General features: G+C 43.9%; 2 protein-coding genes across 7 annotated transcripts in view; both read right to left on the minus strand.

The window, feature by feature from the left end:
• The window catches only part of LOC128838383 (toll-like receptor 1), a 29507-nt gene extending 3299 nt beyond the window's left edge, over positions 1–26208 (minus strand). The window contains exons 1-2 of one of the 4 annotated variants that reach the window (XM_054030521.1): positions 26153–26208; positions 5387–5567 (exon numbers count right to left, since the gene is read on the minus strand). The gene's annotated coding sequence lies outside the window, so the exon portion shown is untranslated. Of the gene's footprint in view, positions 1–2605; positions 2621–5386; positions 5568–26133 lie in introns of those variants that run through there. The other 3 variants (XM_054030522.1, XM_054030523.1, XM_054030524.1) reach the window with 3 other exon arrangements.
• LOC128838384 (toll-like receptor 1) lies at positions 18455–26211 on the minus strand. Of its 3 annotated transcripts, none has more exons than XM_054030525.1 (2): positions 26153–26211; positions 18455–20559 (listed from the first exon to the last, which is right to left on the minus strand). In XM_054030525.1, the coding sequence occupies exon 2, from the start codon at positions 20491–20493 to the stop codon at positions 18529–18531; it is 1965 nt and encodes a 654-aa protein (XP_053886500.1). In that variant the 5' UTR covers positions 20494–20559; positions 26153–26211; the 3' UTR covers positions 18455–18528. The 3 variants fall into 3 exon arrangements, with proteins under 3 accessions (XP_053886500.1, XP_053886502.1, XP_053886501.1); XM_054030527.1 differs by having other exon boundaries at positions 26134–26166; XM_054030526.1 differs by lacking the exon at positions 26153–26211 and adding an exon at positions 24038–24221.
• Between the last annotated feature and the right edge of the window lie 390 nt (positions 26212–26601).

Below are 26601 nucleotides of genomic sequence, written 5' to 3' on the forward strand. Positions count from 1 at the left end.
AAAGGTATGAGCAAATACAAACTTCTCAGCAAACTTTAAAATGAAACAAACTGAAACAGCATTGATGTATTTAGGCATTAAAGGAAAAATCTCATGTAAATAAGAATATTTTACTGTGATCCAGAATCTGCAGATCTAAAGTCTTCCATAGGATGTTCTAGATTGGCCTGGTCCTGACACAGTAGGTGCCACAAGTCTTGCAGCTCTGCCCAAAGGTCAGCTAAGCACAGTCCTTACACTCAGAGGAGCACAGGAGTTTCTCCTCCTGGTTTAGAGGCAGGAAAGTTGGTGGAATCATGGCCCTATACTCCCTCAACACCAGCTCAAGGAGCCAGCCAGTTATGCGTTGGAGAGCAGGCTACACCAAAGAGATGGTGCTGAGTGTTCATTCCCACTGTGCACTAGTGAGCTTGGGAAAGAATTGTCCCTCCTCCTAAGTACAGCAACTACAATACATCAAAAAGTGTAGAACAATGTGATTACAGTGTGACCATAGTGTAGTCAATGTATCTGTATGATCCAGTATTCCACACAAAGCTAGTACTAACCTCATGGCACTGCAAAGGCCCCCACATCTGCTAGTTTCAGTCCTGCATTGCCTTGCAGTGGCAGCAGGACAGACCAAGAACCTCTAAGAAAGGCCAAGGAGGAAAACAGCATAAGGCAGGATCTGTGGGTTAAAAACTCCCTGGGGACAGATATTGTGGAGATAGAAACTGGCCCAATGTGGTGATCTTATGGCCAAACTTTTCAGCATTATGAAGAGTCTTGAAGAGATGGTTGCCCAACAACAGGCCAAGAATGTTGGTGGCATTACTATCATCTAAGTGTATGTCCATACTATACTCACAGGGTGTGATTGCAGCTCAAGTAAACATACCCGAGCTAGCTTCAATCTAGCTAGCTCAGGTCCTGGAGCAATGAAAATCCACAGCGCACACTTCAGTATGGGCTGCAAAAGCCCACTCAGAACCCTGGGTAATTATTCACAGGGCTAACCCCTGATGAAGCTTGCCACAGCTTCACTGCTCCAGTACTTGAGCTAGCTCCAGTGCATCCACTTGAGCTGCAATCCCCTCCTGTGGTGATGATAGACATACCCTAAGGCAAGTAATTAATGCAATGAACACCTGACTTTAAGTATTAGTGACTCATCAACTGTTGCAGGAGAAATATAAAACCCTGCACTTTGGTTCTAGGCAGGTAAAATGCTTTTCAGTTCACCCTTAAAGTAATTTTTGTTTAAATAACAATCAAGTATTCTATGGTATAATCCTAATTAGACCCAGGCTAATTTGATTAGACTAATAAAAAATCTCTTCCCCTCATCTCTCAGTTCCCTTTTTCCTTTGAGACAAGGAAAGCAAAAATACATGTAAAATAAAGCTAATAAAAGCAACAACAGAAGAGTAACAGGATGAAGTGGAAATGTAATTGCTGAGGAAAACAATATGGGCTAGATTCTGCCCCATAGGAGTTGTATGAGTGCATCTGAGGGCAGAAGCTGGTTTTATATCAAGCTCAGACTGGTCTATAGGGGTATATTGAAATTTCCCAGGAAGCACCAAGACAGGGAGACTCCCACACCCCCTCCAAACAGTGGCAGATCCCATTCATCTGCAGATTTGAGTCATGGTTGGCAGAGGATCCCAAATCCCAGTAAAACATAGATCTATGGGAAGAAGGTGATCCCACTGCTGCGGGAAAATGGAGTTAGGAGACATAGTAAGTGAGGATTCAGCTAGGATGTGGAGGGACCCAAGCTGTGCACTGTTGTCCCTTGTGTTTGAATTTAGCATGCTGCTGTGGTATGAACTATGGTGAAGCGTTATCTGAGACAGGCACCGCATACGCATAACACTGTTGGGTGCTAAAGTCAAACACTGAAGCAGCTTAGCCTACCAGAGAATGGTAACATGAAGAGGCAGCAGCAGTGATACTTCCAGTTCCCTTTTATGCTGGTTGGAAAAGGGGGAAATTTGCCAAGATATTTGCTATATTTTTGTCCCTTTTTTGTTGAAATTCAACATTCAGATGAAAATTTTCACTGAAATTTCAAAATTCAAATAATTCTAGTCAACATTAGAGGAAACACCAGCCCTCTAGAGTCTGGTGGTGGGATGAATAGAGACAGCATGAACCACTATTGCCCATTTCACCATTAAATACTCTTTATCTCCTTTCTCTGAAGACATTTGTCTCCCAGTTCAAAGCATCTTCATGTACACACCAAAATATGAAGGATATATACATAACACAGCCTACAAAGTCAATAGCAAGTGAAATTTACTCCTGGGCAAAGGGCTAGCAAAAGGCCTATGCAACACTTAAGTCCCACTTAACCCCTTCAAGGCAGGACTTAAGTGATATCAAGTCTTCATGTTGGTCCTCTGCATAGGGGTGAATTTCTTTCCAAATGCAAACTCCTTTTATAATCAATAATGACCACAGATAAAAAGCAGATAAATAAAGTGGAATATTTTTTACTCATTCTCAATACTTCTAACAAACAGAATCTCACTGCATTTTATTAAGATACTGATACTAAAGTTCAGTACAAGCAAACAACTGTCTACATGCTCATCTTAACATATTGGATACTTACATGACCATATGGCTTATCTGGAAGTAAAGCTGCCTGCTATGTAGAGTGTTTACCAAAGTCAAACTGCTTAAAATAATACTGAGACAAGTTTGATGGTGTAACAATGGTTGTTTCTGATAGTAGCACAGATGATGTCAAGATTTACCACATCTCTCCTCAGTCATATGTACAAAAAACAGGAAGCAAAACCTTCACTGTCAACTTCACATTGTACTGAAACCTTTTTCAGGGCTCAATATGCAAGATCCTGAGTGCTGTTTCATGTAAGAACATGAGAAGCTCTTTATTAAGAGAACTGTTTACAGTGGTGCTACAACTCTGACTGGCCTTCTAGCCATATGTACACAGAAGGGCTTCCTGGCACTTCTTCCAAACTCCTCCTCCTTTCCATGTTTGATTCAACATAACAAACACAAACTTAAAACCTCTGGAGAACACTATGACACTTGTCTCAGACCATGCTTCAAGTGCTAAGTGCTCATGTTTGTGTTGATGGGCTCACAAAAATGTGTGGGTGAGGGGGTCAAAACTGTTCCCCTTGTCCTGTGGGGTGGAGTGACATGGGAAGGGCCTGACGTGTGGGGAACTGAAAGAGGGTTCCCAATATCGTGTGCTCTCCCCAGGTTGCAGGCCATGGCTAGGTTGGCATGCTGGTTTGAACATAGTGTCATAGTATTCTCCAGCAGAGCTGTTTGCTTCTGCATCATGTCCTGCAGACTTTCTTGTATGTCTTTTCATCATTCTCCAAATGCTCCCTTGTGTCCAGGTGCTCCATCGAAAGCCTCTGGCAGTATATCTACACTAAAAAAAAAAAGACCTGTGGCACAGCCGCAACTAGCCTGGGTCTGCTGTTTTGGACTCAAGGGGCTTGGGCGGTGGGGCTAAAAACTGCAGTGAAGACATTCGGTCTTGGGCTGGAGCCTGGGACCTGAAATGCCTTGAAGGGTGTGCATCTGAGGCTGGGCTCCAACCTGAGCTCAAAAGTCTACACTGCATTTTTAGCCCCACAGCCCAAGCCCCATGAGCCTGAGTCAATTGGCCTGGGCTCTAAGACTCAGTGTTGCGAGTTTTTATTGCTTGATCTTCTGCACCTTATTACTCCAGCCAGCATCTCCTTCCTCATCCTCTTGAGCTTCCTTCAGAGATTTTTCAAATATTCAGCAGCTGATAAGGCCCCTACCAGTGAAGGTCATGGCATTTCAGCTACAGGGGAGCAGAGACCCTGCACAAGAAATTATTGTCCCAATACTAATCTCCATGCCTACAATTATAAAAAGTTAACTTTTTATTTCAGTTTTGGAATGTTGTTGCCATCTGCTCTTCCCATTCTGGGGTGCACTTGGAGATAGTAAGACATTTTCCACCTTACTTTTCCTTTCTTTAGGACCCCTGTAAAGCTGGGTGGGTGGTAGGCTGTGGGGTTGCTGGTGGGCTGACGGTGGGGTGAGGCAGTAGCAGGGGGAAGGTTAGAAATGCATGCGCACCTCAGCAGGCTGTCTTTATGTTGGAGAATGTTATCCTGAGAGACATCCCCAAGAGGCAGAGAAGGGTTAAGTTCAAAAAGGCAATGAGCAAACTGGGAAGACACAGCAGCGCTGCAATTTACCAGCACGGTATTCCCCCAGCTGATGCAGGCATAGAAGGGAAAAACCAAGTGTATGGCTGACCCTGAGAACGCTGCATTGCCTTGCAATGTGCATGTCAAAATACAGCATTTTCTTTTACTTAAATTCTCTTTTATAACATCTGCATATCAGCACAAAGTTCAATAAAATTACAAGATTAATAGACTTTTGCAGTAATTGGCTTGAACCCAAGGGATTAACAAAACTGAAGGTCTGATTGAAATTAGCCATGAAAGCTTTATAAGCTCTGTATGTAGTGCTGTTGTAGCCGTGTCAGTCCCAGGATATTAGAGTAACAAGGTCAGTGAGGTAAAATCTTTGATTGGACCAACTTCTGTTGTTGTTTTTTGTTTGTTTATTTTCACGATCCTATGACTATAATAATGTAAAATGTATTTTGATAGAGGATTAGTCTTTTCATCAATGTACAATACACAGCACTTTCTATGAATAGCCCAACAGCAGCACTGCAACATCCAATTCCCTGGAATTTAGAAGCTGAGACTGAATGGTCACTCATACACCTCTACCCCGATATAACGTGACCCAATATAACATGAATTCGGATATAATGTGGTAAAGCAGCACTCCGGGGGTGGGGGGAAAGAGGGGCTGCATGCTCCGGCGGATCAAAGCAAGTTTGATATAACACGGTTTCACCAATAACGCCATAAGATTTTTTGGCTTCCGAGGACAGCGTTATATCACAGTAGAGGTGTATATCTCATAAAATTTAAAGGCAGCTAAAAGCTCAGGGCACTGATCAAATTGTGAGCCAAAGTACTTTTTCTATTGCTTTCTGTCTTTGCCTTTACAATAAACATGTCTACCATGCAATGTATTTGATTTTTAACCCCCCACAGTGCCACCATCTTGCATGGGCAGGGGAAGGAAGAGCAGTCGACCGGACGGGAAAGGAAGAATCAAGCAGAATGGAAAAGTAGTACAGCATGTTTGGCTGATAGTTATGGGATATGATACCTCAGGGAAATAAGCCTTTAATGTCTCTGGCACAGATATCATTTTGAACATGCTAAGGGGAACAGAAGGGTGATATGAGCACGTGGAAAAAGGCTTAAACTTCTCATCTGCCCCAAAAGGCAGTAGTTTAAATCACCCTATACATTTGTATTATAACACAGCATTGAATACTTACTAGTAGAGCTTTCTCTGTAGCAGTTTCAGAGTGGCTCTCCACCTCGGTTTCAGAGGGCAACTCCAGTGCCTGGGTCTGTGCTTTGGGATTGGGCATGCTGAAGAGATCTTGGCTGACTGGGGGAATCTCCTTCTGGTCAGGATCTGTAGTCACAAAGTGCTACAGCAGCCCTCCTGCAGTGCTGTAAGTGTAAACAAGCCCATAGTAACCAAATGTTAAGAGGAATTAATTAGTATCCCTTAAAGGAAAGTCCTATTCTGAACATTGTACTCTTCATTCACAGAGACTGCATGATGCTATTTCTATTAATTATCTGAGCAAAGCTTTATCTGAACGTTTCACTGATTGAATCATTTCATTAAAAATACAAAAAGTAGAAGTTTTTCACTTTATGTATCCTACGTGTTCTGACTAAACATACTTTCCACAGAGACCAGGTCTATGTTCATGCAAATATCTTAGTTCTGCCTGTGATCTTTATTTTGCTGCTTGTTCGCAGCTGATGTATTATTAAATAAATCTGTATTTATTATTAATAATAAGCACCTACATTTATATATATCGCCTTTCCTCAGGAATCAGCCTAAAGTCCTCTGCAAACCATGATTACTCACCCACCCCCCAGTGAAATGCAGACACTTCTGGGTTGGAAGATAGAAGCCATTCAGAACCAGCAGTACTACTCAAGTTTGTAGGAGGAGTGAAGAATAACTTCTCCATTTGAAACTGCAGAGAGGAAGTTTACATAGCGTGCCAAGTCAGCCTGATGGATGTAAGAGAGTGGTGGACGACAGATATATCAGCTGCAGAATGGAAAAGGCCTTTTTCCCTACGGACTGAAAAGAGGCTACCTCAGGTTAACTAGAGACACCTAAGTCCAATTATGGGTTGCCTGTGGTCTTAAAAAAAGACCCTCTTCTGGTGCAAGAGAAGAGGGAGGCATGAGAAATAAGCTGCAGCACAATTAGAGGAAGCACGGAGACAAGGCTTCTCCTGGTGGAAGGCTGCTCTCCTCTCTATAGGGAAAACAGCCAAGTTAACTGCTGTGTTTGGGGAAGGACTGGCAACCAGAAGCAGCATAGTGAGGGAATGCCCCAGAGAGGGGGCAGGGAAAGGTATTTCTTTTGTGTTCTGAGTATGGGTTTTTTGTTTCACTTAGGAGAACTACTCAGGCCTTCCCTGAATATTGAATATTGAATACTCTGAATATTGAAAAATTAACCAGAGTGAAGAATGTAAAACCTCCGGAGTAGAACTGACTTACTCCAGGCTCCCACACTGCCAAAGGGAGAAATGCTGCAGCCCAGGAAGTGAAGGAGGTGCCTTGCCACAGTTTGCAGAACATTAACCAAGATGGAACTTGACCATTAGCAGTGGGATTCATCCAAACACTTTGGAAGAGGCCCATACAATTTGTTAGTGATTGCAAGTTGCTAGGGCTTTGGGTTGTATGTCTCAGGCAAGAGAGTGTCTGCTTACTTCTCCATAGCCTTGCTGATTGCCATCATTTAGACCCCTGTGTAAGGTGTGAAAAGTGGGTGTAAAATGCCATCATGAATGTAAGCGGGTGGAGAACTCTGATGTAATAGAATTTTACACCAACTTGCACAGAGCTAAATGTCTACACAAGAATCACAGTGCTAGGGCATTGACTCTGAAGGGAAAGTGTCATGTATTGAACCACCACCACTTCCTCTTGGCTTATTATTTTATACAGATGAGTGTTACAGGAAAACCTCTATTCAAAGGTGAAGAAAATGCAGCTCTCCACATAAAAAGTATTAATAAAACACAAATTTTACTAAGATCTTGACATTTCCTCCCTGAAGAATGCCTAAACTCTTGCAGGGTCCCCAGATTCTGCTGCTGTGCAGTGAGCTTTATCTCTGCATCATTTGGGAGTTCTATAGCACTGAAGCTAAGCAAGAGCTGAGTTTCACATAGTGCAACCTGAGGGTAAACCAAGAGCTTTAGTCAGCCATAGTTCAGACAATCTGGCTTGCACTGCATAATATTTTAATGACCAGAATGGCAACCTCCTCCTTACGCATATTTTCCTATTCGTGTGAGTCTTTAATGCCTTTATGCACTGGTTCTGTTTGTTTGTAAACTATATTATTGCTACTGATGAAGATGACCATCTAGACACCAGGAATCAAGTTTGCTGATAATGCTGTTTGGCTACTGAAGACCTGTGTATATCTATAAACTTCCTCTTTCTGATAACTGGCATGCTTCAGTAGTTACCACTTTCAATGCAGTAATATATACAGACTTCCTCAGTGTGCACAGAAAGTGGGTGAGTCTGCTGACCAATATGTTTCTACTTTCCCAGACCGTGTGGGTAAGTGCCGCTACAGGAATACATGATCAGCGGCCTTCCCATGGAGAAAAGAGTCATGCCCCATGTGAGTGAGCAATTTCTCCTTGAACCAAAATTAATTTTACAAGAAGCTGTATAAGTGCTACCCCAGCAGAGTCTTCTGTGACAGAGGCTAAAATAATTGCTCAAAGGACTACAGTTTCCATGTGGAATCAGGGAAGTAAATTGGATGCAAAAGCACAGCACATATTTTAGCTTTTTTGTCATGCCTCTGGCACATAGTATAGGCAGGAGAATAATGACATTTGAATGGACCCCTAAGCACAAATTTAAATTTCTCCCCACTCCTACTTACAAGCATTCCCTTCCTATGCTCAGCCACTCAAAGATTTTGAACAGTATTAGTAACCTGCCATTAGATATTACTGCAAATGATCACTTCAGTAAAGTCCCAGAACTAGCTTTTTGTTCCCAGGTTACTTCCACAATGGTAAGTAAACTTTTGTTAACAATTTTCAGTCCTGAAAGAAACCAAGAGAGTCAATATCATCTATAGAATGTAATGAATTCCTGGGGAGAATTATGAACCACCGACTATCTGCCTTTATCCTCAGCCAATCAGGGAAAAGAATACGATGAATTCTTAAAGCTCCATACACCACACCGGTCATTTAACTGAGCTTTGAAAAGCTATTTGCACATTGCGGATCTAGACAAAAAACTATGGGATTTTCACATAGAACTGTCAAGCAAACCAACATACAAGAAGTGCCAACTGCCTCCTGGAGAATCTTTGAATGAGGATTACACAGACTAAGTTAAATGGGATAGTCTCCAAAAGCTAAAGGGCTAAATTATAGTTGGCCATACACTGATGCACAAGTGGGAAAATGTGCAGAAAGCCATTCTTTTTGCATGAATGCAGAAGGCAGTCACAATTTGGCAGCAGGCACTAGCTGGGATAAGGACAACAGAAGTACCATGCTCAGAAAGGGGTGCGGGGCTGAATTGGGCAAGAGCAAGGATACTGCATTACCACTTGAAGCATGGTATAAATATCTAAATTAGGTATACAAAGAGACCACTTTACATACTAGCAGAGAAATGCTGGAAAGCACAAGGTACATCTTTTTAAAGGTTTAGAAAGCACAAGTCTTCATTGCACTCATCCAGGATTACTTCTTCACAGAATATGCAGAATAAATGTAGACCAGTAATATATACACTTAGTACTTTAAAAGGGCCAGTTTCACAAAGCTAAAACCAATTGTGAATCAAATCAGTTGGCAGGAAGAATTTAATCAGAAAAATTTCAATAATCACTAGGAATTGTTTAAGAATACTTTACTAGATGCCCAAAAATCCACAATCATAGAAGAAGGCCACATTGGTTAAAAAAACAACCCAGTTTGGAAGGCAAGTGATGGTAGCTATAAAAATTAAAAAATCATATATAACAAATGGAAGAAAGGGGAAATCAATAGTAATGAATACAAATCAGAAGCTAGGAATTGTAGAAAATTGATAAGGGAAGCAAAGGGATATAAAGTGAAATCATTGATCAGCAGCGTTAAGGACAATATGAAGAAGTTTTTAAGTATATTAGCAGAAAAAAGAATCCTAACAATGGTATTAGTCCATTACTAGATGGAAATGGTAGAATTATCAATAATAATGCAGAAAAGGCAGAAGTGTCCAATAACTATTTCTGTTCTGTATTTGGGAAAAAATAGATGTAGTTTCATCATATGATGATGATAACATTCTTTCCATTCCACTAGTATCTCAGGAGCATGGGTTCACCTCCAGCTCCCTAGGTGAGACTAGTCACCACATGGTCAGCTCTGCTAGTCCAGGGAAGCTGGCTGCGGAGTGTGTGACTGGAGGCTGGGCTAGGAGGCTACAGTTTGAATGTTAGGGTAGTTGTATAACCTACACCTTGAGCCCTGCACCCCTTTGTGGTGAGGGGAAATCCTGGGACCAACGCAGCCTGATTCCTGCTTGTGGAGGATCCCTGACAGCAGACCGCAGCCCCTCTGCAGTGACTGAAGAGTCCAGCGTCATCTTCAAACCTGAAGATCATTCATGGAGTTTGTGAGTGCATCATTTTTTAGTTAGGGAATTTGTTTTGGGGACCCCCTACTCCCTGAACTGTGTCCTCAAGCCAGGGAGTAAGGGTTTGAGGATTTTATAACCTGCTGCTTATTATACCTGTGGAGGGATTCACCACCTCCTCCCACTTTTGGGTCCTTTGGGCTGTACTGAACCCAGTCAGCCACACTGCTAAACCACTGCAGAGAATTTTATAGGTCATCAAGGGCCCCAGCAAAGGGTACCAACAGGACACTAATTTTACACTTGTTACATCAAGTTACGGGTATTTTCAGTGTGGGCACCGGTGACCCTAAAAATAGTGTTTCACCCTGTTATGTTGTATTTGTTGCCTATTTAATATAATTATTGTGTTGAATATATTTTTATGTGTTGTATTATTTCTTGGAAGTCTCCAATTATCTGGCAAGTAAGTGGGGATTACTCTGTAGTTAGAATTTTCTGCCCAAGCTGTCCTGGTGACCCTGCCAGGAAGGAGCGAGGGGGGGTGGAGGCACCGCCAAATAATTTCATAGGAAAAAAAAAGAAAAAAGATTCACCCTGCTGAGTGGGTGGCGGGATCCAAAAGAACCCAGACCTGTCCATCAAAACCTGTAAGCGGATTGCCATTAAAGGAGGTAACTAGGTGGAGAGGGGCGCTACAGAGGCAAAAAGCATCCTTTAAAAAGTGGAAGTTAAATCCTAGTAAGGAAAATAGAAAGGAGCATAAACTCTGGCAAATGAAATGTAAAAATATAATTAGGAAGGCCAAAAAAGAATTTGAAAAACAGCTAGCCAAAGACTCAAAAAGTAATAGCAAAATTTTTTTTAAGTACATCAGAAGTAGAAAGCCTAATAAACAACCAGTGGGGCCACTGGACAATTGAGATGCTAAAGGAGCACTCAGGGACGATGAGGCCATTGCGGAGAAACTGAATGAATTATCTGCATCGGTCTTTGTGGCTGAGGATGTGAGGGAGATTCCCAAACCTGAGCCATTCTTTTTAGGTGACAAATCTGAGGAACTGTCCCAGATTGAGCTGTCATTAGAGGAAGTTTTGAAACAAATTGATAAACTAAACAGTAATAAGTCACCAGGACCAGATGGTATTCACCCAAGAGTTCTGAAGGAACTCAAATGTAAAATTGCAGAACTACTAACTGTAGTCTGAAACCTATCATTTAAATCAGCTTCTGTACCAAATGACTGAAGGATAGCTAATGTGATGCCAATTTTTAAAAGGGCTCCAGAGGTGATCCCAGCAATTACAGGCCGGTAAGCCTGACTTCAGTACCAGGCAAACTGGTTCAAACTATAGTAAAGAACAAGATTATCAGACACATACATGAACATAATTTGTTGGGAAGAATCAACACGGTTTTTGTAAAGGGAAATCATGCCTCATCATTCTATTAGAAGTCTTTGAGGGGGTCAGCAAGCATGTGGACAAAGTGTACTTAGATTTTCAGAAAGGCTTTGACAAGGTGTGGTGTTTAGATGCTGCTGTAATTATTAGAACTGGGAGCACTGGCTGTTGGGAGTCTGAAAGGACAGGAAACAGGAAGGAGGGGGGAGGAGTTAAGGAGGCTGAGTTAGAGTTACAGAGGGTGCAGCAGCAGTTTGGTAAAGAGGTTTCCACGGTAAAATAAAGTCCTGTTGAAGTTGTTAGTACAACAACACTGGTTGCCTGGTTGATACAACATTTTGGCAACGAGGATGGCTCTTCTGCCTCTAAACCCACCTGCACCCTTTCTGCAAAGCCCAAGTGAGCCTCCAATTGCTCTTACTGTCTGGATCCATATGTTTGAGACTTATCTGCTTGCAATCAGTGCTACAGAGATTTCTGAAGTAAGAAAGTGTGCTCTGCTAATCCACTGCCTTGGAGCAGAAAGGCAGCGTATATTTTACACTTTTCCCCATGCAGATGATAAATATGAGACTGCGCTCACTGCATTAAAGAACTTTTTTGTGCCAAAAGTGAATGTAGTAGCTAATCCCTACAGATTTCGCCAGCATGAGCAGAAACCAGGGGAGACTATAATGCAGTATATTGCTTCCCTGAGGAGTCTGATTGTAACTTGTGACTTTGGGAATATGGCAGATGAGATGATTAGAGACCAGCTCATTGAGAAAACAACCATGCTTCTTGTAAGAGAACGCTTACTTCTAGAACCACAACTTACACTAGAAAAAGCAATAACCATTGCTACTCAGATTGAGTCAGCTACAGCTGAAGCCAAAATAATGAGCAGAGATACAGAAGGCCCAGTCCAAGCTATGACTCCTTTGCAGAAAAGTTCACTATCTCTGCAGACAAACAATTGCAAGAGGAAAACTAATGAAAAGCCACTGAATCAGCAAATTCAAAATACAGTAAAAGCATGCTTTCACTGTGGATCCCCACAACATCTTGCAAGCTACACAGGATGTCCAGCAAAAGTAGCACAGTGCAATCATTGCAAAAAGATTGGGCATTTTGCTAAAGTATGTCGCAGTAGCCAGTTCAATCAACAGGTGCATGCAGTTACAATACCAGATATTACTGTGCTGAGTGTGGAGAAAATCACTACTGCACATATTCCAGAACAGATAAAGTGCACTGTAAACATTTCCGCCATACCCTTAGGCAAAATCACACTCTATTCAGCTATTGTTGGACACTGGCTCAGCAGGATCTATACTACCTGATTCCATTTATTTGCATTACTTTAAAGATGTGCCTCTTACTGAACCCAAACTTCAGTTGGTGTGCTATTTGAAAAAACATATTTCAGCACATGGCTGCCTGCCAGCAATAGCAACAGAGGGTCCTGTGGCACCTTTAAGACTAACAGAAGTATTGAAGCATAAGCTTTCGTGGGTGAATGCCCACTTCATCAGTCTTGCCACAGGACCCTCTGTTGCTTTTTACAGATTCAGACTAGGGTTACCATATTCTGTACCTCCAAATGGAGGACACTCCACGGCCCCCGCCCCCAGCCCCGCCCATACCCCCTCCCCAACCCCGCCCCCTCCCCAAAGTCTCCGCCCCCTCCCCTGCTTCCCGCGAACATTTGATTCGCGGGAAGCCTGAAGCAGGTAAGGAGGGTGTGGGGGGGAGGAGGCGCAGCCCAGGCTAGCCCCCCCGGCGGCTCCAGCCTGGGTCGGCTCGGGCCCTGGGGTGCCGGCCCCGGCCCACCACCCCCGGCCCGCCCAGCACTGCCGGACCCCGGCTCCCCGGCGGCCCGGCTCCCCGCGGGCCCGGCCGACCCGGCTCCCCGCCGGCCCGGCCGACCCGGCTCCCCGCCGGCCCGGCGACCCGCCGGCCCGGCGACCCGCCGGCCCGGCCGACCCGGCTCCCTGCCGGCCCGGCTCCCCGCCGGCCCGGCTCCCCGCGGGCCCGGCCGACCCGGCTCCCTGCCGGCCCGGCTCCCCGCCGGCCCGGCTCCCCGCGGGCCCGGCCGGCCCGGCTCCCCGCGGGCCCGGCTCCCCGCGGGCCCGGCCGGCCCGGCTCCCCGCGGGCCCGGCCCCCCGCCGGCCCGGCGGGCCCGGCTCCCCGCCGGCCCGGCCCCCCGCGGGCCCGGCCGACCCGGCTCCCCGCCGGCCCGGCTCCCCGCCGGCCCGGCTCCCCGCGGGCCCGGCCGGCCCGGCTCCCCGCCGGCCCGGCCCCCCGCGGGCCCGGCCGACCCGGCTCCCCGCCGGCCCGGCCCCCCGCGGGCCCGGCCGACCCGGCTCCCCGCCGGCCCGGCTCCCCGCGGGCCCGGCCGGCCCGGCTCCCCGCCGGCCCGGCCGGCCCGGCTCCCAGCCCGGACCCCGGCCCCGCACCATGCCCCCAGCCCCGCACCGCCGGCCCCGGCCGAGCACCACCCAGCCCTCCCGATTTTCCCGGACATGCCCGGCTTTTGGGGATTTCCCCCCGGACGGGGATTTGAGCCCCCAAAAGCCGGACATGTCCGGGAAAATCCGGACGTATGGTAACCCTAATTCAGACTAACACGGCTACCCCTCTGATACTTGCCAGCAATAGTTACTTTTGGTGATTGCTGTGTAACTGCAGAGTTCTACATTGTCCACAAAGGCACTCCTATCCTTGGCAGAGATTTATTGGCTGTTTTAAATCTCAGGGTAGTTAATGGACAAATTGATCTTCCTCAGCAAAGCTCTCTTGCGGCACTCACACCAGTTTCAGTTGGGACCCAACACCAGGTTTAGGAGAAACTCGGCTGTGCTTATGGGTTTCTACATAAAGTTAAAATGCGGAATAATGTGATGCCTGTATGACAGAAATTATAGCTCTTACCATTTTCAGTCAGGGAAGCTGTTTCAGAGGAACTTAGAAAACTTGTTTAAAATGACATTACTGAAGAGATTAACTCCTCGGAATGGGTTTCACCTATAGAAGTGATGCAGAAGAAAGGTGGAGGCATTCACCTTTGTGTGCGCTTAAGGGAGCCAAATAAAGCTATTGTGATTGACAGCCATCCTCTTCCTCACATAGAAGAAATATTTGCAGAACTCCGAGGAGCAAAGATGTTTTCTACTCTTGATTTGCAGAGCGCATACCACCAGGTTATATTGCATGAAGATAGCAGAGACCTCACAGCATTTATTACACATGAGGGACTTTTTCCCATCCCATCTCCTAGAACTGGAAGGGGCCCTGAAAGGTCGTCAAGTCCAGCCCCCTGCCTTTACTAGCAGGACCAAATACTGATTTTGCCCCAGATCCCTAAGTGGCCCCCTCAAGGATTGAACTCACAATCCTGGGTTTAGCAGGCCAATGCTCAAACCACTGAGCTATCTCTCCTCCTTCATTTTAAATGTGTTCCATATGGTCTCGCATCAGCCCCAAGTGCCTTCCAAAAAATGATGTCATTGATTCTGAAGAATCAACATGGAGTTCAGTGCTATTTGGATGATATAATCATGTTTGGAAATACTACTGAGGAGCATGACAATAACCTGCAGTCTGTACTAAACTGCATCAGCAAAGCAGGCCTCAAGCTCAAAAGGTCCAAATGCAAATTTAGACAAACTGAACTCTCCTTTCTGGGGCATACAGTTTCACAGGCTGGACTAAAACCTGATCCAGATCATATCCTGGCAATTTCAGATGCTCCTCCTCCAACAGATTTGCAAACCTTATGTTCCTTCTTGAGTCTTACCTCCTGGTATGCAAAATTTATTACAAATTATGCTTCTGTCATTGAACCATTACGAGAATTACTATGGAGAAGTTCAACCTTAGTGTGGACAACGGATGCACAAGCTAGTTTCGAAACGGCGAAAGACTTGATTGCACATAATCCAGTACTTGCACTATTCAGTCCCGCATTGCCCACAATTCTAACTACTGATGCTTCTGATTATGGACTTAACTCAAAAGTAACCATTTAAACAAGCCAAACACTTTTATTTTATTTTATTTTTTAAATAAACAATGTTAAAAATGTTTCTTTAACAAGATTTGCGGGATTTGTAAGTGTTGTTTATTTCCTAATAATTCAGCCCGTGGAATTCATTACAGACATCCTGGAGAGTTACAGATTTCACTCTGTAGTTATATAAAAAACAGGAAGTAAAATCTCTAGAACAGACTGCACACTTCATAATGTAAATCTGGTTTATTAGCATAAATGTACTGATGCACTGGCATCTGTGCAAAGGACAAGCATTTCTTGGTATCTGATAGTATGTGGAATTAAGGAAATAAGGAATAAGTTTGGAATGAGGCTTCTACTTACCATGTATAAAATCTGGAGCCAGGTGGTCTGGAGTGAAATTCTGACCCCATTGAAATCAGTGGGAGTTTTGCCATTGACTTCAATGGGGCCAGCATTTAACACCTGGCGTCTGCTTCAGTGAACACTACCACTTGTTGGGTGATGATGCTTCAGGCAGTAAAGGAGATCAGAAGGTGTTAAAGTTTTATTATTGTATCTGTTGTGAGCCAGATCCTGTCACATATACAGTAACTCCTCACTTAACATTGTAGTTATGTTCCTGAAAAATGCAACTTTAAGTGAAACGATGTTAAGCTAATCCAATTTCCCCATAAGAATTAATGTAAATGGGTGGGTTAGGTTCTAGGGGAAAAAATTTTTTTTTGCCAGACAAAAGGCATTATATACATTTTAAACGATTTTAAACAAGCAATTTAATACAGGTATAAGTTTTAAACAATTTTAAAGAAACAATTTAATACTACAATCATCACTGCTGAGTATGAAGCTTGGTTGAGGTGGTGGAGTCAGAGAGTGGAAGAGGATGCATTATCTTGCTGCTCCTCTTGCTGTTCTTGCAAGCACAGGCACTGACTTTGCCGGGGGCAGGGGGCTCAACTCTCAGCCCATCCACTCCACCCCTTGACCCACCTCTTCTCCCTCCCTCACCTCCTCCCCTTTACTTCGCACGCTGCATCTTCACTCCTTCCCTCTCCCTCCCCTCCCTTCTGAACGCCACAAGCCAGCTGCCCGGGACAAGCAGCTGGTTTGCTGTGTCCAGGAGGCAGTGGAGGGAGGGGGAGCCTGCGTGCCAAGTCCTCACTTCTCCCCCCTCCCTCCTGCCTCTTAAACACCGCAAGCCAACTGATTGCCGCGGGCAGGAGGCAGGGGGAGGAGGGGGAAGGTGCTGATCCACGGGGTCTGCCGGCAGGCGGGAGGCGCTGTGAGGAGGGGGGAGGGATGTAGGGAGGCTGCCAGCTGTGGAGAAAGCAGGCAGCCAGACAACATAATAGTGGAGCATTGCACAACTTTAAATGAGCATGTTCCCTAATTGATCAGCAACGTAACAACATTAACCAGGACAACTTTAAGTTAGGAGTTACTGTACAGTGCTGTGGCTAACTGAGAGTTGCAGCCTCAGGCTCTGTTTTGTAGCAGCATTAAGGATTTCTTTCTCACCAGAGAAAGGAGTATTCTGGACCAGGTTCCAGAGGCAATCCCTCAAGCCCAGATGGTTATCCCCCGCAAGGTCCTCTGGTAGACAGACAGTGAATAACGGTGACTTGAATAACATGTTACAAACTTTCAGTTTGAAACATCAGTGCTAAACCATATAATATTTTTGTCATGGGTGACTAGCTCCCTGCCCTGCCTCTTCTGGCTAAGGCCCCGCCTTTTCCGCCCGAATCCCAGCCCCAGCTCGCTGCTCTCAGGCCCTCCCCAAGTTCGGTCCTTCTCTCCCATGGCTCCGCCTGGGACGAGAGGGGCTGAGAGCTCGGTCAGGGCCACAGTGGGGCTGGGAGCTCAGCCCTGGCAGGAGTCGAGCTCTCAGCCTCGGCTGGGACTGCAGTGGAGCTCCCAGCCTGGAGCCCCTCCCTCGTCCCGCCCCTTCAGCCCACAGCCCTGCCCATGGCACCACCCCATTCTGCCCCTTCCCCCGCAACCCTACCCCCATTCCATCCACAGCCCCATCCCTGTTCCACCCCCTCCCCCACGGTCCTGCCCCCATTCCACTCCCACTCCACCTCTTCCCACGACTCCACCCCCTGCTTGCTCCCCCCCACTGCAGCCCCGAGACCGGAAAAGCTCTCTGCCCTAGCCAGGCCCTGGGGCCATGGTGGGGAGCAAGAGATCCTCCAGCTCCATGGCCATGGCAGGGGGAGATTTTTCAGGGGGCCCAAAATCCGCCACTGCCCCGGCAGTGTGAGGTTTGGGGAGGTTTAGTGATAGAATTGGTTACTCTTTGATTTAAACCTTCTGATGAATTTCTGGCTTGTGTTTGTGGATCTGTACTACCGCTTATACATTGGTTTTGAATGTTTCAAAACCTATGACCTACATTTTCAAAAATGATTAGTGATTCTTGGAGCTTGTTTTTGGGTGCCCAACTTCAGAAACCTTAAAAAAGTACTAAACACCCAGGCTCTGAACACAGAAACACTTCAAATTACTAGCTACTTTTGACAATTTAAGATTAGGGTTTTTTTCCCTCCTAATGGAGTGGACTTCCCAGATACCAGGAATCAAGCTTTGCTGATACACGGTCTGGGTGCTGGAGGTCGGCATACACTTCCCTTTTCCACTAAACAAAATGTTATTGCAACTTGAAAGAACTTTCAGAGTGAACATGCTACTATATACAAATGTTATGTGCATGAACCGTGGATGAATCTACAGACCAATATGTTGCTACATAATGATATTCTTTTAATCTGTCTATATGGAGATATACCTGATGAGGTGATTCAAGACCTGATCAGGAGAAAAAGTAATCATTTGGCTACTCTCTATATGTTTAGGTCTTTTCATGTTTCTTCATAAATCAATTCCTCCAGCATGCTGACCACTTTTATTGCTCAGAAATTCTTCCAACTGGTCAATGTCTTCCAGGTAAGATGGTGGCCGGAACGGGACACAGTATTCCAGAGGTGGTCACATTAAAGCCATGTAGGCATGATGTTTACCTCATGCTCTGTTGCATGCCTCTGAATACAGTAGGTTATCCAGAATTGGACTGGCTTTTATTGCAGTAATATCACATTCCAAACACATATCTAATTCACTGGCTACTAATATCCTTAGGTATTCTTCATCTATACGGCTTTCCCAGTTTCTAAGATGACAATTTTTTCCTATAAGTTAGGGGGCAGCTTTGATAACTACACGGAAACTGACTGGCAGTGTTTTTTAAATGGCCTCTACCATAATAAAGGAAACACTCTGACACTTAATCATTATAATCCAATGTTTATTATTTTCTCAGAATAAAAAAACAATTTAAATAAAAATAGTTCTTAGTCTGTTTCTACACCACATTGGCAGATATTGGCAGGTTAATGTTAATAGCCACCTTAAGGTTAGCCCAGAAAAGGCCATGTTTGCTTTTCTCCTTTGGCCACTCCAAGTATGTTCTCTTTGCCATGAGAGCTTTCAGCTTGTGATATCTGGCAGGAATGAGATACTGTGGGATTGGTTCCAGTAAAATGAGGATTAAGCTATTGGAACTTTCACTAAATAATTTGTGATGGGCAAAGGAAAGCTCATAGTGGCACCATTCACTCTGCACAAAATTGGGAGACAAAACAAAGATTGATTTGTGGCTTTTCTCAATGCAGTTTATAATGTTCTCAACTATGCTTTTGCCAGGAATGAAGTTCCTCTCATGCAGACAGATCTGTACAGACCCATCTTCCTTCTCCAGGTTTGGGATCAGATGATTCTTCACCCAGAGGGAATCCCGTTCGCTGTATGAAATAAAAGCATGAAACTGTAAAATGCTTTGCAGATCTTCAGGGTGACTCTTCCGAACCCTACGTTTTGTTTGTGTCCACTGCCACATCATCTTCAAATACCACATTACGTCAAAATAGATACACAGAAAGGATGTCACAGCCACTACCACCACTGTAACAACTAGAGCTATAACAAGCAAGAGAGTTGTATTGCAAGATAGTTCAGACAACTGAAAGTCCTTTAGCTGGGTTCCCTTTAAGCCATCTGGATATTCGCACACATAAGATTCTGGCCAGCCAACCAACCTTCCGCCTGATTTTTTTTCAAAATTAACAAAGTCTCGTAATTCACAAGAACATTGGAATGGATTATGTCCTCCTCTGAGCTCTCTGATATTTTGACAACTGTGGAAGAAGTCAGATGATGGGGTGAGAATTGAATTCTCTTCTATATTCAGGAATTCCAGACCCCTATAATGACTACATCCAGGCAGCTCAGTTAACCTGTTAAATGCAATATTTAGCTCTTTCAAAGCTTTCAGTTCAGTGATGTCTTTGGTGACAGTTGTGATTTGGTTATTTTGTAGATCAAGTATTTGGACATTGATTGGCAAACATCCAAAAACTGAATCTGTCAATTTGTTTGAGGACAAATTCAGTTTAGCCAGAGTTTCAACCCAGTGGCAGTGGTTCTCATTCTCATCATAATACAGCATATTCCTACTTATGTCCAAGTGTTTCAGTAATTTCATTTTATTCGTCATTGAGCTCACCTTGGAAAGTTTTTTTAATTGATTCCTCTGTAGAATAAGTGTTTCCAGGAGATCTAAGTTATTACAGCCTTGAAAAACCATGTCTGTCAAATCATTGTTTGAAAAGTTTAAAAAGCGAAATTGACTTCGTTTGGAAGGGCAAAGCATATGTATTATCTTTGAATCAGATATTGTCAAGGCTATAATGTTCATCTCTGAAAATATGCAGTATAGGTCATCCTGTGAAAAATAGAATATTTGAATGGAAACATTCGATATTATCACTGCTTTCAGTGAGGTACCATCATAGTTGAAGGATTGCTTGTTAATATTTGACATCAGTTTCACCTTGAAGATACTGAAATATTCAGTGGATGTATGCCACACAATCTGAAGAATTTTAATAAAATTTTCCCAGGATGTTGTAATATTGTTCAGAGCAAGATTTTTTAATCCTGAGGTTTTGTTGAATTTTGACAATAATTGTATTAAATCACTGATTCCATTCTCTGGGATATTTGACAGTATTAAACTGTCCGAAGTATTGTCTTCCACATCCCAACTGGGATGGTTTATTTTGTTATCTGCTGATGCAAATTGAAGCCTCTTTGTGTGTGAGAGTGGCGGGCTCTTGGTTTCATAATCAGAATGGTCTTCTAGTAAGCTGCTGGAATAGTTTGCAATAAATTCATTTTCATCAGATGGCTTGATATTGTTCCAAAGAGTTAATGTGAAGACACAACTACAAAAGAAAAAGTTTGTGAGGGGTCTTCTGTTTTCTGCCATGTTTTTTGTTATTCTTTATAGGTGCTTGTTGCCCTTCTTCAGCATTTCTCCATATTGGTTCTAATCCTATAAAAGAATTCACATTAAATCACTATAGTAATGACTAAGTGAGTGTCCAACATAAGTGTTAGTGTCTAATTCTGGAAGGTGCTGAGTGTCCTTCTGATTTTAAGAGCAATGGAGGGCACTCTGCCATTCAGGAGAGGCAACACACATTGATGTTAATTCATTTACTATCTGTTTAAGAGGGAAAAAACACAATTACTACTTTTTAAACTCTTACTTTTTAAAACATTAATATAATTGTAAAATGTGTCTGATTGACAGTTCAGGAGACTGAAATCTGCTGTTTATGCATGAGCAGGGACAATGCAAGCTTCCTCAGAATTACAAAATGCACCTCGCTTTTGAACTGAAGGGATCAACCCTAGGAATAAGAGTTTTCGTGGTCATCCAGTCCTTGGGTTCTTTGCTGAGGCTGCCAACAAGGACATCAATTAATCTCAGTAGATGGAGGTTTTGTCACATAAACCTCTGTCCAGTAGGAACTGGATTGAGACCAACAACTAAGTCATTTCATATAACCTATCAAAGAGCTATCAGAAAGCAATACTTGTCTGCCACCCTAGGCTGGAGGTAAAAGGCTAGCTGGAGGGAAAATGTCTCAAAGGAGAATAAGCTCTATCCCATTCCCAGTCCCACAAACCCTCCTCGAAATTATACTTTATTACAGGGTGTGACGGGGCAGTCCCGCCCCGCATTAGTCCCAGCAGCATCAGACCAGTAGCTCTGACGGAGGAAGTCCCGCCCGGTTCGTACTGGGCATGCTCCAAGTGCTCTGGGAGTATAAAAGGAGGGAACTCAGCTCAGTCTGAGCTGGTGGCCACAGGGGAAGGACCTAACTGGGAAGCTCCTGTGGAGGACCAGCCAACACTCTTGAAGCTGCTGGGAACGGAGACTTCTACAGGCCGGCACGAACCCCTGCTGCAGGAGGAACCAGGGGAGGCGATGTTCCTGGAGACCCACAGAGAACCCTGGGATTCGTGGGAGACCCCAACTCCCAAGCCGGTAGGGAAGCGACCCGGGAGGGGTGGTGTGACGGACTGGTACCTTGCCCCCGGTGAGCCTCAGCGTGTTTCGGTAGGACCCTCCTGCTGAGCCAGTAGTAAGGTTCTACTGCCCTGCAGCAAGGACTACTTCTATGGACTCTGGCCACTAGGCTGTGCTGCCCTGTAACCAGGGGCAATTCTATGGACTCTGGCCGCTAGGCCGTGGTGCCCTGTAACCAGGGGCAATTCTATGGACTCTGGCCGCTAGGCCGTGGTGCCCTGTAACCAGGGGCAATTCTATGGACTCTGGCCTCTAGGCTGTACTGCTTTGTAACGAGGGGCATAAACCCTCACACAGGGGTTCTCGACCTCTTTCTTTCTGAGCCCCACCCCCCACATGCTATAAAATCTCAATGGCCCATCTGTGCCACAACAACTGTGCCAGCATTAGGGGGCAGCAAGCAGGGCAACTGCCCAGAGCCCCATGCCACAGCGGGACCAGAGAAGCTAAATTGCTCAGATTTCGGCTTCAGCCCCAGGTAGCGGGGCTTGTCGCCCCAGACCCCAGCAAGTCTAATGCTGGCCCTGCTTGGCGGACCCCCTGAAGCCTACTTGCAGCCCCCCAGGGGGCCCTGGATGCCAGGTGGAGAACCACTGCTTTATTATAGGTAACATACTGACATTCCTTGCCAAACCTTTACTTATGTTAACAACTTTTAGCAGATCACCAAGTAACAGAGGATCAACTTATTGACTTACACCTTTTAAAAAAAATATGTTGAGCCCGAATGAGAAACAAATTAGAAATCTTGGGGCTAAGAGGTGCAGCATTTTCACCTCCAGAGACCTAGGTTCAGGTTTAACTTGGGTCTACACTACCTGCCTGAATCGGCGGGTAGAAATCGACCTCTCGGGGATTGATTTATCGCGTCCCAATGGGACGCGACAATCGATCCCCGAATCGACGCTCTTACTCCACCAGCAGAGGTGGGAGTAAGCGCCGTCGACGGGAAGCCGCGGAGGTCGATTTTGCCGCCGTCCCTACAGCGGGGTAAGTCGGCTGCGATACGTCGAATTCAGCTACGCTATTCGCGTAGCTGAATTTGCGTATCTTAAATTGACACCCCCCTCCCCCCGTAGTGTAGGTGTAGCCTTAGATGTCAAGTTAAATTTAGTTTGCTTTTATAATGGTAGTCCCCAGTGGATACCTCGGCATGGGTAGAGAACGGCAGTATAAATGCAATCCTCAGCATGGTATGAGACACTTAGCTACATGTTTCCATATTAGGACTTACTCCTGCTACTAGGCATGAGTACCTTGGCTGCTCTGTACTACAGCTCAACAGGACTGGGCAAAGCAGCATTCACTGCCCTGACTTTCTTACTTTGTGTTTGTATGGACAACACTCCTTCTGTGCTGTGCAGGATCAAACCTTAAGTGAAATGCCCCCCCCCGTTCACATAAGTGATGCTACAGCACAGCTAAATAAGGCCCTGAAATGTACATTGCCATCTTTCTTTCCCTGCCCTTATTGCGAAGAAGGACCAGCTGAAAGGAGGCTATACATTTTCCAGCTGCTTTATTAAAACAAATCCTCTTCTTTATTCCTGAATGTTGATCATTAGAGTCAAAGTATTTAAATATACATTCGTACATTCTTTGTCCACTTTCTCATGCCTAGAGTTTCTTTTTGAGTCAGAATGCTCTGTAGTACAATGAAATTGATAAGAGTTAAAACACATCTGTGATCTTTAGGGTCTATAATTAATTGAGAACTAACATTTGACAGAGACGTGGTCATGGCACTTTTCATTCTGAATGATCCCAAAGCACTTAAACTTGATAAGCAGAGGATCAATAAAATGCAATCACCTCCTACCTGATAGGCTGCAGCCAGATAGGCAACCTATATGTGTGGTAGTGGTGAGGAATTTAATCCAAGTTCACAGGGGCAAATCCCTACTGTGTTATAAGGATCCTATGGACCTTTATATACACGGAGAACAGACAAAAACTTGATTTTTAAGGTCTCATCCAAAAGACCATTTACCACCCACCCAAAATAAATTGAATAGAACCTAATGTTAACTACAGATTGTTGTGGTTGAAGTCTTCTACAATGGCTGAATGGAATTGCAGTCAATGCCCTCCCAGGCAGTCACACTAGCCCAGTGGTTCCCAAACTGGGGTTCGCGAAATGTTACAGGGGGGAAAAAAATTCTCTAACGGTGGTCAGAGCCATTCTTAGGGATTCTGGGCAACGTGGGGCCAGCAGCCCGGAGCCCCTGGACTTCCAAGAGCTAAGCAGATCAAAGCAAGCATAGCTATCACACTGAGATTTAAACTTCAAGACTCATTATAAGAAATGGAAAGGGAGGTGGATTTTTTTTGCTGTTTTTAAAATTAAATAGGCAGCTAGTATTGCTTTTAAAATTATTATGAACAATTTTAAGCTTTGTTATAACGTGTATTATTTGCCTGGACTGCTCAAGACCTGAATGCTTGTGTAGCAGGAACTTTCTGAGTTGGCTTCTTAAATGCCTTCATGCTGTTTCACATCAGATACTCCTGGATGAAACATAGGATCCTTGTCTTATAACAGGCTTATTCAAAGTGATACAAGCGACGAAAGTGAGATCTTGGAAGAGTGTTGCTGTTTTCATAATCTAATAAAAATACTGTAATGATAACGAATAATTAATAACAAATAGTATGTAATAAGCGTGTCATAAAAACAAATTTTATATTTCCAAGATCACTGCTTTTATAATTTATACTCAGGTAAAGGAGAAAATCCCTGGAAATATTCATTTTTATGAGGGGGTTCGCGAGACTTGACATTTTAGTGAAAGGGGTTCACAGGTTGTTAAAGTTTGGGAACCACTGCGCTAGCCATATCTTTATCTATCTATATTACTGGTGTAAATGCAGCAAGGAACTACTCAAGTGTGGTGGCAAAGAAAAGCCCTTCCCCCACCGCCCACCAGAGACATGAGACAGAGGTTTTGGGAGAGTACTTCCAGACTGAGCCTGTGAGGCCAATAAAGCTTACCAGTTCTTGGCTTTGTATAGTATTTTGGTTAGGGACAGTGTGGTGTTTAAAATCAGAATATATTAAATTTTATTCAATTTTTATTCTTAAGCAAAATTTCCAACTATTATTTAATCAAAATTGTTGCATTTAGTATGAAATAAATGTTCATTTGACAAAGAGTCAAAATCTGAGCTATTAAGATCAAAACAGATGTTGGGAGCTCACTTCTTGTCATGTGTTCATTTCTCACTCTGAGCTTAGGCAGCACCTGATCAGCCCCTCCCAGGACCAGACTCTAAAACAGGTATAAACCTGGCACAGCAGGTGAGCGGATCAGAGCAATATGATTGACAGGCTAACAGAACTGCACAGCGAGGAAAACTGGTGACTGACATAGCCGATAGTAATCTTCAGCAGGCAGCTAGCTAAACCCAGAGGAATGCAGGCAGAGAAAGACTAAAAGCAAACTTTGCTTCTGTTTTCTGAAAGAGACAAGCTTTCGAGCTCCAAACCACAGAGCTTTTCTTCAGCTCAAAAGCTTGTCTCTTTCACCAACAGAAGTTGGTCCAATAAAAGATATGACCTCATCCACCTTGTCTTGCTCAAAAACAACGAGGAGTCCGGTGGCACCTTAAAGACTAACAAATTTATTTGGGCATAAGCTTTTGTGGGTAACCACTTCTTCTCCATGCATCTGAAGTGGTGTGTTTTGGTTTTTTGGGGGGTTTTGGGTTTTTTTACCCACAAAAACTTATGCCCAAATAAATCTGTTAGTCCTTAAGGTGCAACCGGACTCCTCATTGTTTTTGTGGATACAGACTAACACGGCTACTCCTCTGATACTTGTCTTGCTCATATCCTGTGACCAACACGGGCACAACAACAGCACTGCAAACTGTTGTTTTCTCCACACATGAATTCCAGGCACTCCTGATATCATGGATTCTTGTCATAATTGAAAAACATTTTAAATATTTAAGATTAGAACTCTATATTAATACACAAAATATATGGAATATATTGAAAAGTCATATAAGCATGACCATGTATTTTGTAAGATACCATTATAAGACACAAGCCTGACGTAAAAATATATAATTGATACAGGTAAAATATATTGTTGCTTTGTCTCCAATCCTGAAAACACACATGTGCACAAAAATAGATTTAGTTGAATTGGTAGAACTCTCTAATGTAGACACATTGATACCAGTATAAAGGTGACAGTCCTGTGGCACCTTATAGACTAACAGACATATTGGAGCATAAGCTTATGCTCCAATACGTCAGTTAGTCTATAAGGTGCTTTTTACAGATCCAGACTAACACAGCTACCCCTCTCATACTTGACAGTATAAAGGTGTTTATATCGCTATAATTTGTTTCAGTTAATTTACTGAACTCAAATGAGGCTACGCTAGTCACTCACAAAGATTAGAAAACAAATAATAAACTTTAGTTCATAAACGATTTACAAAACATTTCTCATTTTCTGAATAAGATGCAGAGTACACAACACTTTAAGTTAATCAGAGGTCTATTTAAAACAAACATACATTAATAGTTCTTTCTTACCAGGAAGTCTTGCTGCACAAATAAGCTGAAAAATTATACAGGAAAAGACAAAAAGCAAACTTCCTGTAACACTGCCCATTTGAATAATGACATTTAACAACACTCAAACCTTCCAAAAGTTGCTTGTGCCATCTAATGACTTCTTATGAAATTACACATGTATTTTCCACAAATTGATGTTTTTCTAGACATTATTGATAACTTTTGCTCATTTAATTATATTATTGAACTGCATGTTTTCATGCTTTGCGATAGCCTAAGTAGGATAAATTCCTTAATTCTCATTTCAACCGATCCATCAATTGCTTTCCCTTTCTACTGAATTTGTTTTAAAATAAATTAAATATTTCTTCTGTTGAACAAGTTTTACATTGACACCCAAATATCTTCTCCTGGAACTAAATAGTAATACAAGTCAAAAAGCATGATTCTGATTCTGGTTTTGAGCA

This window comes from Malaclemys terrapin, chromosome 5, assembly GCF_027887155.1.
Source record: "Malaclemys terrapin pileata isolate rMalTer1 chromosome 5, rMalTer1.hap1, whole genome shotgun sequence".
Lineage (NCBI taxonomy): Eukaryota > Metazoa > Chordata > Testudines > Emydidae > Malaclemys > Malaclemys terrapin.